This window comes from Triticum dicoccoides, chromosome 2A (assembly GCF_002162155.2).
Source record: "Triticum dicoccoides isolate Atlit2015 ecotype Zavitan chromosome 2A, WEW_v2.0, whole genome shotgun sequence".
NCBI classification, from domain to species: domain Eukaryota; kingdom Viridiplantae; phylum Streptophyta; class Magnoliopsida; order Poales; family Poaceae; genus Triticum; species Triticum dicoccoides.
The window spans coordinates 519,474,724-519,489,597 of NC_041382.1; the positions used below are offsets into that span (position 1 = coordinate 519,474,724).

General features: G+C 46.9%; 1 protein-coding gene and 1 pseudogene across 1 annotated transcript; both read left to right on the forward strand.

The window, feature by feature from the left end:
• The first annotated feature begins 5,086 nt into the window (after nucleotides 1-5,086).
• On the forward strand, nucleotides 5,087-7,994 carry LOC119355136 (G-type lectin S-receptor-like serine/threonine-protein kinase At2g19130). The gene has a single exon (XM_037621917.1). The coding sequence runs from the start codon at nucleotides 5,124-5,126 to the stop codon at nucleotides 7,563-7,565; it is 2,442 nt and encodes an 813-aa protein (XP_037477814.1). The 5' UTR covers nucleotides 5,087-5,123; the 3' UTR covers nucleotides 7,566-7,994.
• Nucleotides 7,995-10,954: 2,960 nt separating this feature from the next.
• Nucleotides 10,955-13,468, forward strand: LOC119359516 (annotated as a pseudogene).
• The last annotated feature ends 1,406 nt before the right edge of the window (nucleotides 13,469-14,874 follow it).

Sequence of the window (14,874 nt, forward strand, 5' to 3'; positions counted from 1 at the left end):
GCGCGTGCCCTGGAAGTTGGCGACGAAGCGGTCGCGCATCTCGTTCCAGGAAGAGATGGAGCCTGGAGGCAGGTTCAGGAGCCACGAGCGCGCGCCATCCTTGAGAGCCATGTGGAACCAGTTCGTCGTGACTTTCTCGTCGCCGTTGACCGCCTCGATGCTTAGCTCGTAGAGCTGCAAGAACTCTACGGGGTCGGGGGTGCCGTCGTAGCGAGGAGGCAGATCCGGCTTGAACTTGCCCGGCCAGGCGACGCTACGCAGCTCGGGGGTGAAGGCGCGGCAGCCGGCCGTAGTCACCGGGGCCTGCCGTGGAGGTGGAGCCTGGTCTTGGCACCCATGCACTACCACGGCAAGCAGCACATGGCCCTGCCGCGGCAAGCGATCCTAACGCGGCGGTGCGGGGAGCGGTGGAGCGTTCTCTTGCGGTCGAGGAACTTCTTGACAGCTTTTTTCTTCACGCGCGGGCGCTTGGCGCGGCGGTCGCGCCGCGGAGCCGCGCGCCTTGGCGCCAAGGCACCGTCTTGGTGCAGGGGTGGTGGAGGTGCTGCGTGAGCTACGTCGCCCGTAGCTGGCGGTGGACGAGGCAGCGAGAGGGGCGGTGTAGGGGAGCCCCCTGCGGTGCTGACGAGTTCGACGATGTGGTCCAGTCAGTCCTCGTAGAGATCGTCGATTGGGCGGTAACGCAGGAGCTCGCGTGACATGAGTAGCGCGGCACGTGCGTCCATGGGAGTGTGACGAGCGTGAGACGAGGAACCGGCGGGGGTCAGCGATGGAGTGGCAGTGCGGCCGTCCCATCGCACTGAGGGGTGCAACGAGGATGCTTGCTGCTCGTTCCCCGCTGGACCGTTGGCGGCGTTGGCGGCGGGTGACGGAGAACGACGGGGAGGCCCACAGACAGGAGCCGTCTGGGCGACGCGGGCGGAGAGGGCGGCCCGGCGCTCAGCTCGGGCGCGACGAGCTTCCCACATGGTTGCGACGAAGCGGTGGAACGCGGAGTGACGGAAGGAAAGCTTCGGCGCACCCCTACCTGGCGCGCCAAATGTCGAATTTCAGGTTCCGGCAAAACCCTTAAGGTTTGAACACTGGGGTGCGCGCGAAGATCTCTCCCTCACTGATCACGTCCTCAAACACTTCACGATCTCTAGGCTAGGCACACTAACTCACAACACACGAAACACGAGATTTATACTGGTTCGGGCCACCGTTGCGGTGTAATACCCTACTCCCGTGTGGTGGTAGTGGATTGTCTTTTGGGCTGAGGATGAATAGTACAAGGAGAAGAACAGCCTCCTGAGGTGAGGTGTTCTTGTACTTGGTGAACTTGTGGTTGTGAGGATGGGTTGGATCTAGTCCAAATTAAGATGGCTGAGGCTCTCCCTCCCTACTGTGGTGGCTAATCCTATTTATAGAGGTCATGGTCATCTTCCCAAATATTGAGCGGGAAGGGATGCCACAACGGTAAATTCGAAAGGGGGCAGCTAGTACAGCTTATCCTGTCAAAAGTAGTCTTCGCCTGTCAAAGGCTCTGGTGGTGACGTCGTCTTGGGCTCCATGGTGACCTCCGTCTTGTCGTCCTGCTGGTCTTGGTCTCATTGCACCGATATGGAAATCTTTACCTGATGTCTCAAAACTCTTTGTCTGCATTTGTCTCCTTAACACCAAAGTGGAAATAAGAACACTGTGCACGCTGGCGCCCGCCTGGCACCTGTCTGGCCGTGGTCGTCATGGCTCACGTCACTGAAACCTCGCGAGGTTTGCCTTGCCTTGATCTCTTCGTCCCTTGCGAGCCAGCCTGGTAAGGTCGCTCCCGAGGAGGTCTTGTGTCGTCCCTCTCGTGAGGGTCTTGTATGCTTGTTGGTGAAGATGGGCCGTATGGACCCGCTTGTAGAGCCACGCTGTGGGTCACAGACAGGCAAGTCTGTGGACTCGGTTCCAGAACATGAACATCGACAGACACCCGCTTTTCTGTACGATACACTGTGTATGTACAATGACAGGCGGATTATCCGGCCAAATTAATGCTAACAGAATCTAAAGCTCCACGCGCTATCGCACAACTACCTGATTAAATTGGTTGTTTGTGTCCCTAATTAACCGTAGCCTCTTTTTTCTGTGTGAGACTCGCTCCACGCATGGCATGCATATGCCGGTACTGCCTCCGTAATCCAAAGCAGCCTCACCTATTTTGATTGCGGCGATATGTTTCCTAATTGCGTTTTCAGTGCCGTGGATTTTAGTCCCGCTGAACTTATAATTCCTTGGCTATTGATTGCGTCTCTCTTTTAGCAGTTTTCCTATTTTGCGGGTACTCTTTTAGCAGCTTAACATTAACATTAAACTAGGATCAAATCAAGCACTAACACATATGCCATACGTAAACTCTGTTGCTCCAAACCAAACAGAAGTCCAACAACTTTATCAAAATTTTGGCATGTACAATGGCTATAAACCAAACAACACCATCTTATCAAAATTTTGGTCATGCCCTTGCTTTGGTCATGCCAATATTTTAGTGGGGCTAGCTGGGGCTCAAACCAAACACACCCTGACGTCCAGTAAGGACACAAAAGGCAGAGAGACCGGCCTAAGGGACGGCCGGAGCACTGAGAAGGATGCCGAGATCGGAGTGGTCGCTTGCGAGGGGGGTGGCCGCGTTGCCGCTGTAATCGAAGTGGTGGGCAGCGGACACTCTAGCTCTCAACAAGGCATTATGCCCTCTCTACCATAAACAAGTTTTTTCTAGTTCTCATTATCTATATTCGAAAATGCTGGACTTACATACAGATCAATTCCTACGTATTGAAGTCACGTCCTGACAAGTCCTGTTTTTACTCGTCTAATTAACCGAGCCTCCTAATTAACCCCGCTCGCCCCGAATTCAATAGGGTGTCCGGACAGCCAGTACATAAGATTTTCATAAGTTGCCAGTAGGTGTAGCATTGCTCATCTATATTTTATGCACTTCAATGTCTAGAGGGTTCTAGTACATGTTTTAGCTACGAAGTGTGTCGATTATAGCTATGTATGTCAATCCCCTAGCTATTCAAAGAATAAAATTTATTAAAAAAATACTCTCTTCATTTTTGCATACAAGACTATTTTATTTTTCATATCAAACTTTGACTTGTAATTTTTCTCAATGAATATGGGTTATATTTCATAAAAAATACTCTCTCCGTCCCATAATATAAGAGAGTGTCAAAAACGTTATTATTATATTATGGAACGGAGAGAGTACATCATTAGAAAGTTCTTTGAAGTGCGCATCCAATAACATATTTCTTGTGACATATAACCTACGTTTTGTTGATAAAATTAATGATATGAAGTGACCTTATTATATGAAAACAAAGAGAGTAAAATAGACAAATACCAGACAAACAGATACACTCCTTAGGTGCCATGTTCAATTAACGGTCATATTACAATCAACTTTGCAAAGGTCTACTGCCTCTGGCGGTCCTAAGCCCAACCAAACCACATTTCTTTTCTCCGTTCTAGCAAAGTTTGTCAAAAAATCACTACAACATTTTGGCAACGGTTAACATGAGCGATACAAGTACGAAGGGAAAACAAGTATTTAATCTCTGCTACTAGAAAGCAAGCACTGCCTATTCACATCTTCATTCTTGAGAATGTTCACCACAGAGACTTAGTCTACCTCCAGCAAATTAGAAAGTTGAATTGCTAAGGCTCCATACATTTTGGCAACTCAGCCTCCATTGCATCTCTGCAAGAAAAAAGTTCCTTGCACGATGAATAACTTATGTTGCCTGTGTTGTCACGAAGGAGCATTCCAGCTCCAACACCATCATTCGACGACCCGGATCCATCAGTATTTAACTTTATCCACCCTCCAGGAGGAGCAGCCCACTTGCGAGTCTGGTCAAAAAATGTGCTTCTCCGCCATGTCCACTTGCTAACGATGCTCGATCAGATCGTCTTCCACTAGCTTTTTTTGTTGTTACAACTTTAAGGCCTTCTTTGGTTTGAAGGAATTTCATAAAATATTTAGAGGATAGGATTCTTATAGGATTTTTTCCTTTAGAGCCATTTGGTTCATAGAAATAGATTCCTATTCCTACATAGGATTGGTTCCTATCCTTCACATTTCATAGGAAAATAAAAATGAGCCTAGACTCAATGAAAAAATTCCTTTGGTGTCAACCAAATGACATCTCGTTTCTTATTCCTACTCATAGGATTTGAGATACATGTCATATCGTTTCCTATAAAATTCCTATTCCTACGATAATCCTATCCTATGAACCAAAAGAGGCCTAAATAGACTTGGTTATCATATTATTATTAGTAGCCTCGGTTGTCATATTAATTGCATTATTGGGGTTAGTATACAATTACCTTTTTTCTTTCTTTTCTGTCATATTCTCCCCTTTGACCATTGTTCAAGGTTTTTACCATATTCATGTAGCCATCTTGGCAACTTAGTAATGCCACTTCACTTCCTTGACCTTTCTTGAGGGTTTTCACCCTATTCTTGTGGCTAAGCTGAATTCATCCAAAAAAACACGCAAACAATTATATAATATTTCAACGTGAGCTCCCGGATGTTTCGTGTCCCAGACACCGCTTTGACCTGAACACCTCGTTCACTCGCCATGCCTCTCCTTCTATGCTCCCGTCGAGCTCCGCCAAGAGATGGACAAGCCGTGAAATTCTTATCGATTCCATGACGTCGAGATTCATTGCAAGACACGTTTTTTGGAAGAAAAAAAATAGCAGCGCGGTCACCATCGGAGAAAAGTTCCATTCTACTCCCTCCGTAACTAAATATAAGGCATTTTTTATGCCCTATACTAAATAAAAAAAACATGTTACAATTTGATACAAATGTAGTGTTTTTTAACACGGTATAAACGCAGATGTTTACTGCACACACACCTACATTATCACACGCACAGAAGGAGCGTTCCGCGAACAGCCCGAATGGGCAGCACAAGTTGCCAACCCTCGTTTTCACCCATGAAGTCAATCCTCAAATGATGATTTACACTCGTTCCAACCATCGATTATTCAAAGACTCGTTTTCACCAAGGATGTCTGTCCCGCGTCCCATTGACCAACCCACGCACCGTCCTCACCTCAACAGCTCTCGCCTCGCCATGCCTCTCCCGGTCCTGCTCGCCCTGCTCTGCGCCCTACACGCCCCCGCGAGCTCCGCGTCCACGGCGACCTACTCCCTCTCGCCAGGCCAGTCGCTCGCCGGCGACGACAAGCTCGTCTCCGGCGGCGGCAAGTTCGCGCTCGGCTTCATCCAGATCCCAGGCAGCGACAGCAACCCCTCCGGCTCCGGCGGCAACAGCACTCAGCTGGGCATATGGTTCAGCCTCAACCGTGTTCCCAAGCTGACACTGGTGTGGGTGGCCAACAGGGGAGGCAGCCCGGTGGCCGGCGCCGCGTCCCCGGAGCTCACGATCTCCGGCGACGGCAACCTCGTCATCGTGGACCGCGGCAAAGTCGCCTGGTCCACCCGAGCCGACGTCACAGCCAACAACAACAACAACAGGGCGGTCCTCCTTCTCCTGGACACCGGGAACCTCGTGTTGCGCAGCGCCTCCAACGCCTCCGACGTGATGTGGCAGAGCTTCGACCACCCCACGGACACTCTGCTCCCCGGCGCCACCATCGGGCTGGACAAGGTCACCGGCCGGAGCCGCCGCCTCGTCTCCAGGAAGAACCGGATCGACCAGGCTCCGGGCGCCTACTCCATGGAGCTGGGCCGGAGCGGCGTCGTCCAGATGCTGTGGGACGCGTCCGTGCCCTACTGGTCCAGCGGGGAGTGGAACGGCGACTACTTCAGCTCGGTGCCGGAGATGACCGCCCGCCACCTGATAGGCTCCACCTTCGTCAACGACGACCGGGAGGTGTCCTTCGCCTACCACCTGCTCGACGAAACCATCACCATGTACAGCTTCCTGGACGTGTCCGGGCAGAGGAAGATGCTGGTCTGGCAGGATGCCACGCGGGACTGGGTGACGGTCTACGTCCACCCCACCACCCAGTGCGAGGTGCACGCCGTCTGCGGGCCATTCACGGCCTGCGACGACAGCGCGCCGGCGCCGTGCAGCTGCATGAAGGGGTTCTCCGTGGGTTCGCCTGAGGATTGGGACCTTGACGATCGGAGCACGAGCGGTTGCAGAAGGAACACTCAGCTGAATTGTGCTAGCATTAGCAACGGCACCATGGTTGGCATGGCTGACATGTTCTACGCCATGCCGGCCGTCAGGTTACCCTATAACCCCCACGGCGCCGCGGGATATGTCGCCAGCGCAGCCGAATGCGAGCAGGTCTGTCTGAGCAACTGCTCTTGCACTGCATATTCCTTTGGCAGTGGTGGCTGTTCTATGTGGCATGGTGGATTGCTGAACGTAAAACAACGCCAGATTGATGGTGCTTCTTCCAGCGGTGATGGCGAAATTCTTCACATCCGCCTCGCGGCGAAAGAGTTCCGGACCCGGAAAAACAACAGTGTAGTTATCATTTTGGTTGCCATTGGTGCAGGCCTCAACGCTTTGGTTATCTTGGTACTCGTCGTAGCGCTACGCAGGACCAGGAGGAACAAAAGGTACAGTGAAACATTGGACAAAATCCATGGTGGCAGTGGGCTTGTTTCATTCAGATACAGCGATTTGCGGCGTGCAACTAGAGATTTCTCAGAGAAGATTGGGGCAGGTGGTTTTGGTTCTGTGTTCAAGGGGTCGCTAAATGATTCGACCACTATAGCGGTGAAAAGGCTTTACGGTTGTTATCAACAAGAGAAGCAGTTCAGGGCTGAGGTGAGTTCAATTGGAATCCTCCACCATACAAATTTAGTCAAAATGGTTGGTTTCTGTTGTGAGGGCGACAAGAAGCTTCTTGTCTACGAACACATGCCAAACAGTTCCCTTGATGCCCATCTGTTCAGGAGCAGTGCCAAAGCTCTGAATTGGAGAACCAGATACCAGATAGCTCTTGGAGTTGCCAGGGGGCTGGCATACTTGCACGAGAGCTGCCTGGACTACATCATACACTGCGATATAAAGCCGCAAAACATACTTCTCGACGCGTTGTTCGTTCCTAAGATCGCCGACTTCGGGATGGCAAAGCTTCTCACAAGGGATTTTAGCCGGGTCATGACCACAACCAGGGGCACAATTGGGTACCTTGCCCCTGAATGGATCAGTGGAGTGGCCATCACGCCCAAAGTCGATGTGTATGGATATGGGATGGTGCTACTGGAGATCATATCCGGGAGGATGAACGCGAACGAAGAATGCGGCAGCAGTGGTGATGGCATTGTTTATTTCCCCATCCAGATGGCGCGCAAGCTTCTCGAGGGAAACGTCATGAGCTTCGTGGATGATAGGTTAAACGGTGATGTTATCGTCGACGAGGTTGAAAGGGCTTGCAAGGTTGCCTGTTGGTGCATTCAGGACAGGGAGTTTGAACGGCCAACGATGGGCAAGGTAGTCCAGATTCTTGAGGGTCTTGTTGAAGTCGACACCCCTCCGATGCCTAAGCTACTCGAAGCTATCGCCGGAAGATCACACTCAGCATGCACCTAGCCTGGTAACCGCGGACGGCCGTTAGCGTGGCTTGCATTCACCTGGTCTAACATATATGTCCATGTACCAGTCTCAAAGAAGCCAAGCGTCGTGCCTGTCGTTCCGGAAGCCGAGCTTGTCGCCGCTGCCAAGTGGTTGGCGAGCTGACATGGTGTCCGTCGCAGCAGAGCTTGTCACAACGATGTGTAGGTGGAAGATCACGGTGAAAACAAAGATGGGTAAAAGATGTGTAGCTATTCAAGTACAACCATCAAATTAACTAGTGGAGGGAAAATATGTTCCAATGGCGATCTAAGACCGGATGTTAGGCTTAACTTAGTGATGAGCTGCACGACCAATGGGCATTACAACGACCGACGTCGTCTCGTCTTCCTAGAATATAGTACTACTGTTCATGAACCTAAAATAATTTTTGTTTGACAGTTTCCTGAATGAACCTAAAATAAGTTGACAGTGGGGCACGGCGCAAGAACTCAAGTGATCTGCTGGCGCAACACCAAAACAGCAGAGACACCACCAGATTGATGTAGAGTTTATTACGTACTTCCCTGAATTTAACAAACTGAAAATGGGCAAGTTTTGAGACTAACGGAGGGAGGCTATTGATTGTCTTTTGAGTGGACATGTTACTACTATCAGTTGATGAATTTTTTTTTAAAAAAAGAGGTAAAAATATTGTATTTTTTCAATAATTTTAAAAAATGTTTAAAAATCCATTTTTTTTATGAATCTTGTAATGTAAGGGACTTTAAAAATCATGAATTAAAAAATTATCCCAAATTTTAAAAAATGTTGCAGAGTTTTAAAATCTGTTTAGTGAATTACGAAATGATCATGAATTTTTAAAAATCAAAATTTTAATGAATTTCGAAAAATGTTTCCAAATTTCAAAAAATATTCACCAACTGTAAAAACGATGAGATTTAATAATGTTAGCTATTTTGAAATATGTTCACTATTTAATATATGTCCATGATTTTTTAGAAATTTTATGAATTTCATAAAATGTTCATGAATTTGATTTTTTTAAAAGGTTCATGTTTTGTTATCTTTTCTCAAATGTAATTGTATTAAAAAATAATTAAAAATAAAATACCGATAAAACAAGTAAAAAGAAACACAACAAAACAAGAAAAAAGATGTAGGCCCTAGTGCCTTCACAAAACAGGTGGTAACAAACAACACAAAAGCCCAAACTAGGCCAGCCCATTAACATGCAGGGTGCGCGTTTGGTTGCTATCTGGCTCGAATTAGGATCCGGCACCGTGAAACAGGCCCGTGCATGGGCCGAGGATCCCAAAGGAGGATAAAGAGCCCGAGCTGATGATGCTTTGATCACCCATTTTACGTCGAGGCTCGCGGAAAGATGAAGTTTAGCATGCACCTAACAAGTCTATTCTTTATCCAAAATAATAATTTTCTTCTATTTTCTCGCCAATTTTTTTAGAACAAACAGTTTTCTTCTATTTTTCTTTTTTAAAACCAAGCTCACTTGACCATTTTGGTACCCTGTGAATCAGACAACATGTTTGATTCGAGCACTTTGAAATTTGTCATTGACATGACCGACCCTGTTGTGTTTCTGATTTCTAAGGCCATGTTTTTTTCAGTTTTGATTGGATTCGAATCATCTGTGGATTCACTTCACTGGCAAAGCTGATTTTGCGGCATGCGGAATCAGTTTTACAACTGAAGTACACTTTGAGGTGCTTCAGGCAATTGCACTGAAAATGGCTCAAATCCAGGTTTAGCTTCACCGGCAAAGCTGATTCAAACTAGTTGGTTTGTTTCAACGTCACTGATAAAGCAGAATCTCATCCCTGGTTCTCAAACGAAATAGTTGTTTGTTTCAGATTTCATATTCAACTTCACTAGCAAAGTTGAATCTGCCCTGGAGCTCAAACGAAATAGTAATCACAATCGCAGCCGAGCATGTGTCAACTGCCAGCCATTACTTAGTTAGAAAGCTTTGCTCACCCACAATACACAACTCTCGTCGATCAAAACTCACACAAGAGCAATTCGACGCTTGGATTGACAAATGAATATGTACCAAAAGAATACAGCCAAAATTCTTGTTATATCTTTTTATTTCTCTATTTATTTACCTTTTTCCTTATTATTTTCTTCTTTTCGTCTTTCCTTTTATTACTCTACCACATGAATATTATTTAACGAGCAAAAAAAGACCAGCTAAGCATTATTAGCTTGAGCAGTCTTTACCTCATCTAACAACGCTTTGAGCTTTCTTCGGGATTTGGCACAAAGGCTTGTTTTGAGAAACATGAACAATTAAAAAATGTGAACACCTTTTTAAAGATACATGAACAATTTTTACATATAATAATATAAAAATATATTCATGAACATGTTGTTTTTGTATATGCGAACATTTTTTAAAACATGAGCATCTCTTTGAGAAGTAACGAAAAATATATTTTCAAATAGAAAAGCATTTTCTAAGTTACATGAACATTTATTTTCATATGCGTGAACTTTTTTTATTGCAATGAATGAACACTTCATTTCCACATACACAAACATTTTAAAGGAAAATACATAAAAAATTAAAATCACATTAACATGTTGTATGTCCGAGGATTTTTTTTTTTTGCAACACGTGAACATTTTTTCACTTACTGTTTTTAAACTGGCTATATAAAACTGTCCTTAGAGATGTGGACAGCATCCAAGAATTGTGTATGAGGTGCGCAACCTGCAGGCTATATCAAGCGTCAAAATCAAATGATGACTTCGAGGAACAGTTGGTAAGCTTTGCTCAGCTACAAGCCAGTCAAACCTAACGCAAGAGCAGTTGGACACTTGGACTGCTGACAAATGTATCTGCACCAACAGTATACAGCCAAAATTGCTTAATTTACGCCTATTGTAGCAATCAGCAGGCCGGCAAAGTATTGTTGTTTGTCTGAGAAAGACAAGAATGGATATTTTTTTGGTTGTCGATGTAGAGTTGTAGACATAGGAGTACTATATCTCACATGCATTCTACAAACATGGCTAAATTAACAAGACTGTTTCAGCTTGACCAAGAGTATAACACCCAGACCATCGTTGCCGTGATGTGGATGTTTTGCACTTGATTGCTAAATTAAACCTGAAGCAGATCTTCAACACCGCATACTGACATTTTTTACTCCGCTATCAAGGAAAATAGTTGCGACATGTATCCATCCCACGCCTTAGATCTGGTGAAGAAAGAGTAGACGTGAGGCGGAGTGTCAAAGTTTTCGACGAAACTGCCAACCCAATAGCTGCAGTTCCTCAGTAAATTAAGCCTGAATCTCACATCTTCACAGCGACATTTTTCACTCCATTGGTTTGGCGGTTGTGCTTGACTGCTGGTTCACCACGCTAAATTATTTCTTGCCATGGCGGCCGAGCAGAGCACCCACCCTACTACTACAGTTGCGGTCTCTGCAACTGCAAGCCACCCCTCCCCCTCTCCCTTGGTTCACCATGCCTCTCCTCCTCTTTGTGTTCACTGTCTTCACCTTACACGCCGCCGCCCCTGCAAATTCTGCCACGACGGACACCATCTCCTCCGCCCAACCACTCGTCGGCGGCGACAAGCTCGTCTCCCAAAATGGCAGGTACGCTCTTGGCTTCTTCGAGACCGGCAGCGAGTCCAACTGGTACATGGGCATATGGTTCAACACAGTCCCCAAGCTTACTCCAGCGTGGGTCGCAAACAGGGACGACCCAATCAAGAACATCACCTCGCTGGAGCTCACGATCTCCGGGGACGGCAACCTTGTCATCCTGAACCGGTCCAGCAGCTCCATAATCTGGTCTTCTCAAGCAAGAGTCACAACCACCGACACCATTGCTGTTCTCCTGAACACTGGGAATCTCGTCCTGCAGAACAGCTCTTCAGACTCATCAGATGTTTTCTGGCAGAGCTTTGACTACCCCACGGACACATTTTTGCCCGGGGCGAAGCTTGGGTATGACAAGGTCACCGGCCTCAATCGCCGCCTTGTTTCTTGGAAGAACTTGATCGACCCAGCCACTGGAGCATACCATGAGGAGTTAGACCCCAGTGGTCTCAACCAGTTCCTCCTTGCACCACTGAACTCTTCCATGCCATATTGGTACAGCGGCGTCTGGAACGGCCAATACTTTGCCTTGATGCCAGAGATGTCAAAAGGCTATCTTATGAATTTCACATTCGTCGACAACGATCAAGAGAAGTACTTCATGTATACCTTGCATGATGAAACCACGGTTATCCGTAATTATCTGGATGTCTCAGGTCAGGCAAAGACCAATATGTGGCAAGAAAGCTCACAGAATTGGCTGCCGATGTTTGCCCAGCCCAAAGCTCAGTGTGATGTCAATGCAGTCTGTGGACCTTCCACCATATGCAATGACAACGCGCTACCATCCTGTAACTGTATGAAGGGCTTCGCCGTGAGATCACCGAAGGACTGGGAACTAGATGATCGAACCAGTGGGTGCTTGAGAAACACTCCATTAGACTGCAGCAACAGAAGCACAATTTCGACAGATAGGTTCTACCCCATGCCATGTGTTAGACTGCCGCAAAATGATGATCATAGCAAGCCAGCTGCTGCTAATTCTGGTGAGTGTGCACAGATCTGCCTGGGTAACTGTTCTTGCACTGCATACTCCTTTGTGAAGGGTGAATGCTCTGTTTGGCACGGCGAATTACTTGACTGGAGACAGCATCAGTGCAGTGACAGTTCAAGCACAAATGGAGAAACTCTTTACCTTCGCCTTGCCGCCAACGAATTTCCCAGTCAGCAGGCTAGTAGAAGAGGAAAAACCAATGTTATACTCATCATCAGTGCAACTGTTGCTTCGTTAGGCTTGTTAGCAGCACTGGTGCTACTAATCATTATTTGGAGGAACAGAACAAAGTTATCTGGTGGCACACTGAAAATTGCTAAAGGTGTCAATGGTATCATCGCGTTCCGGTATGCTGATTTGCAACGCGCAACTAAAAGTTTCTCTGAGAAGCTCGGAGGAGGCAGCTTTGGTAGTGTGTTCAAGGGGTCTCTGGGTGACTCGACAACCATAGCGGTGAAAAGGCTTGACCATGCTAACCAGGGAGAGAAGCAATTCAGGGCCGAGGTGAGCTCCATCGGCATCATTCACCATATCAATTTAGTCAGGTTAATTGGCTTTTGCTGCGAGGGTAGTAGGCGGTTGCTTGTCTATGAGCACATGCCAAATCGTTCTCTCGATCTCCATTTATTCCAGAGCAATGCCACAATGCCATGGCATGACAGGTACCAAATCGCCCTCGGAGTTGCTAGAGGATTGGCCTACCTGCACGACAGCTGCCAAGACTGCATCATACACTGCGACATCAAACCAGAAAACATCCTCCTTGACGCTTCGTTCGCTCCGAGGATCGCCGACTTCGGGATGGCCAAGCTTCTGGGAAGGGATTTCAGCCGGGTGCTGACCACGGTGAGAGGGACTGCGGGTTATCTCGCGCCTGAATGGATCAGCGGCGTTGCGGTCACAACAAAAATCGATGTTTACAGCTACGGGATGGTGCTTCTGGAGATCATATCTGGGAGGAGAAATTCTTGGGCACCGTGTTCTTGCAGTGGCGACCATGGTGTTTATTTCCCTGTTAACGTCGCCCAGAAGCTTCTCGAAGGAGGCGACGTAGGGAGCTTGGTGGATCACATGTTACATGGCGACGTCAATCTGGATGAGGCTGCAACGGCTTGCAAGGTTGCGTGCTGGTGCATCCAAGATGATGAGTTTGATCGACCAACAATGGGAGAAGTAGTTCAGACTCTCGAGGGGCTGTCTGAGATCAGTGTGCCCCCGATGCCAAGGCTGCTTCAAGCTATGAGCGGCAGGGGAAATTCGCATTCGACATGCTGCTAATAAATATGTTAACTTTTAAGGGAGTATTTCTATTCTGGAATCCATGAAATTGTAATTCACATGTGTCAGAAATGAAGTTGCTATTTGTTAAAAATATATTTAATATACTCGTATGATAGACCGTTTGTGTGAGTAGTACAAGTGTATCGATTTGATCGATAAAACAACTATATGTGGCATTGGGAAAGAATACACAGTGTTCCCATAGCTTGGATGCTACATGAGCTTAGGGAAACTTTAATCCATTCTCAAAAGTTAGTGTCTAAAGACACATCTCCAAAACTTAAGTTCCAAAAGTTCCTGGGTATTGGGAAGGTGCCATCTAACCATCCCCAAAGCCCTAGTGATGTCAATCTTCAGGTTCCTTGAGTGTATTTTTCCCACATTCAAATTTGGTGTCTTATTATTGATCTACTTTTGCGCCTAAGATAAATCTTGATAAATTCAAGGCCTTAATCCAAAATCACCATCGGTCAAACCTCAAAGTCAAGCTTCTGATTAGAGAATTCTTGTACATAAACTTCCAGCAATGCACATGTGAGCGTTCACTTCAGAATATTTTCATCACATAAACAGACAACTGATATTGCCTTAATTTCGCTGCAGTGGGCGTCACCTAGGCAAGAATTTTTTGACCAAACTAATCGACCCAGCCTTTAGTTTCAAGATACTGGGACACTCCTTGATAAGTCCCTCCGTTTTTATTTACTCCGCATATTAGTTTTGGTCAAAGTCAAGCTTTACAAACTTTGACAAAGTTTATAGACAAAAATATTAACATATACAATAACAAATCAATACCATTAGATTCGTTGTTGAATGTACTTCCACATCATATAGATTTGTTATGCTAAATATTTATATTCTTTTCTATAAATTTGGTCAAACCGTACAAAGTCTGACTTCAGTCAACTCTAATATGCGGAGTAAATAAAAACGGAGGGTACTGCCTCCGTTCATGAATATAAGATGTTTTGGATACTTCAATATAAACTACATATGGACTGAAATGAGTGAACCAACGCACTAAAGTATGTCTATATACGGAGGGAGTAGTACCTAGGAGTAATTAATAGAGTAATGACGTCCCAGCTCCCACCGGTGAAGGGCTGAAGGCAATCTCTGCCGTTGAGCACAGGTTTGGCCCGTTCTCCACCCCAGGACTGCGGCACTATCCAGACATTATCGGACCTTCAGACAACCGCCGACATATATACAGTATTTCAGTCGTATTCGGGTCCTTTAAAGCCAGTCGTACTCGGGTCCTTTAAAGCCGTGACGACTAGGCGGCCGGCACTCTACTGTACCCCAACGGCTGCTGTCGTGTGGCTGGCTTCCTTATCATGCTTGCTCCCTTCCGCCGAGGCAGCATTTCCTCGTCTCAAAAATAGAGCAGCAACTCTAGTTTCTTCGCACCACC

Bases quoted from the DNA above. Each gene is read 5' to 3' on its own strand.
- LOC119355136 (XM_037621917.1), top strand. From the start codon at position 5,124: ATGCCTCTCCCGGTCCTGCTCGCCCTGCTCTGCGCCCTACACGCCCCC.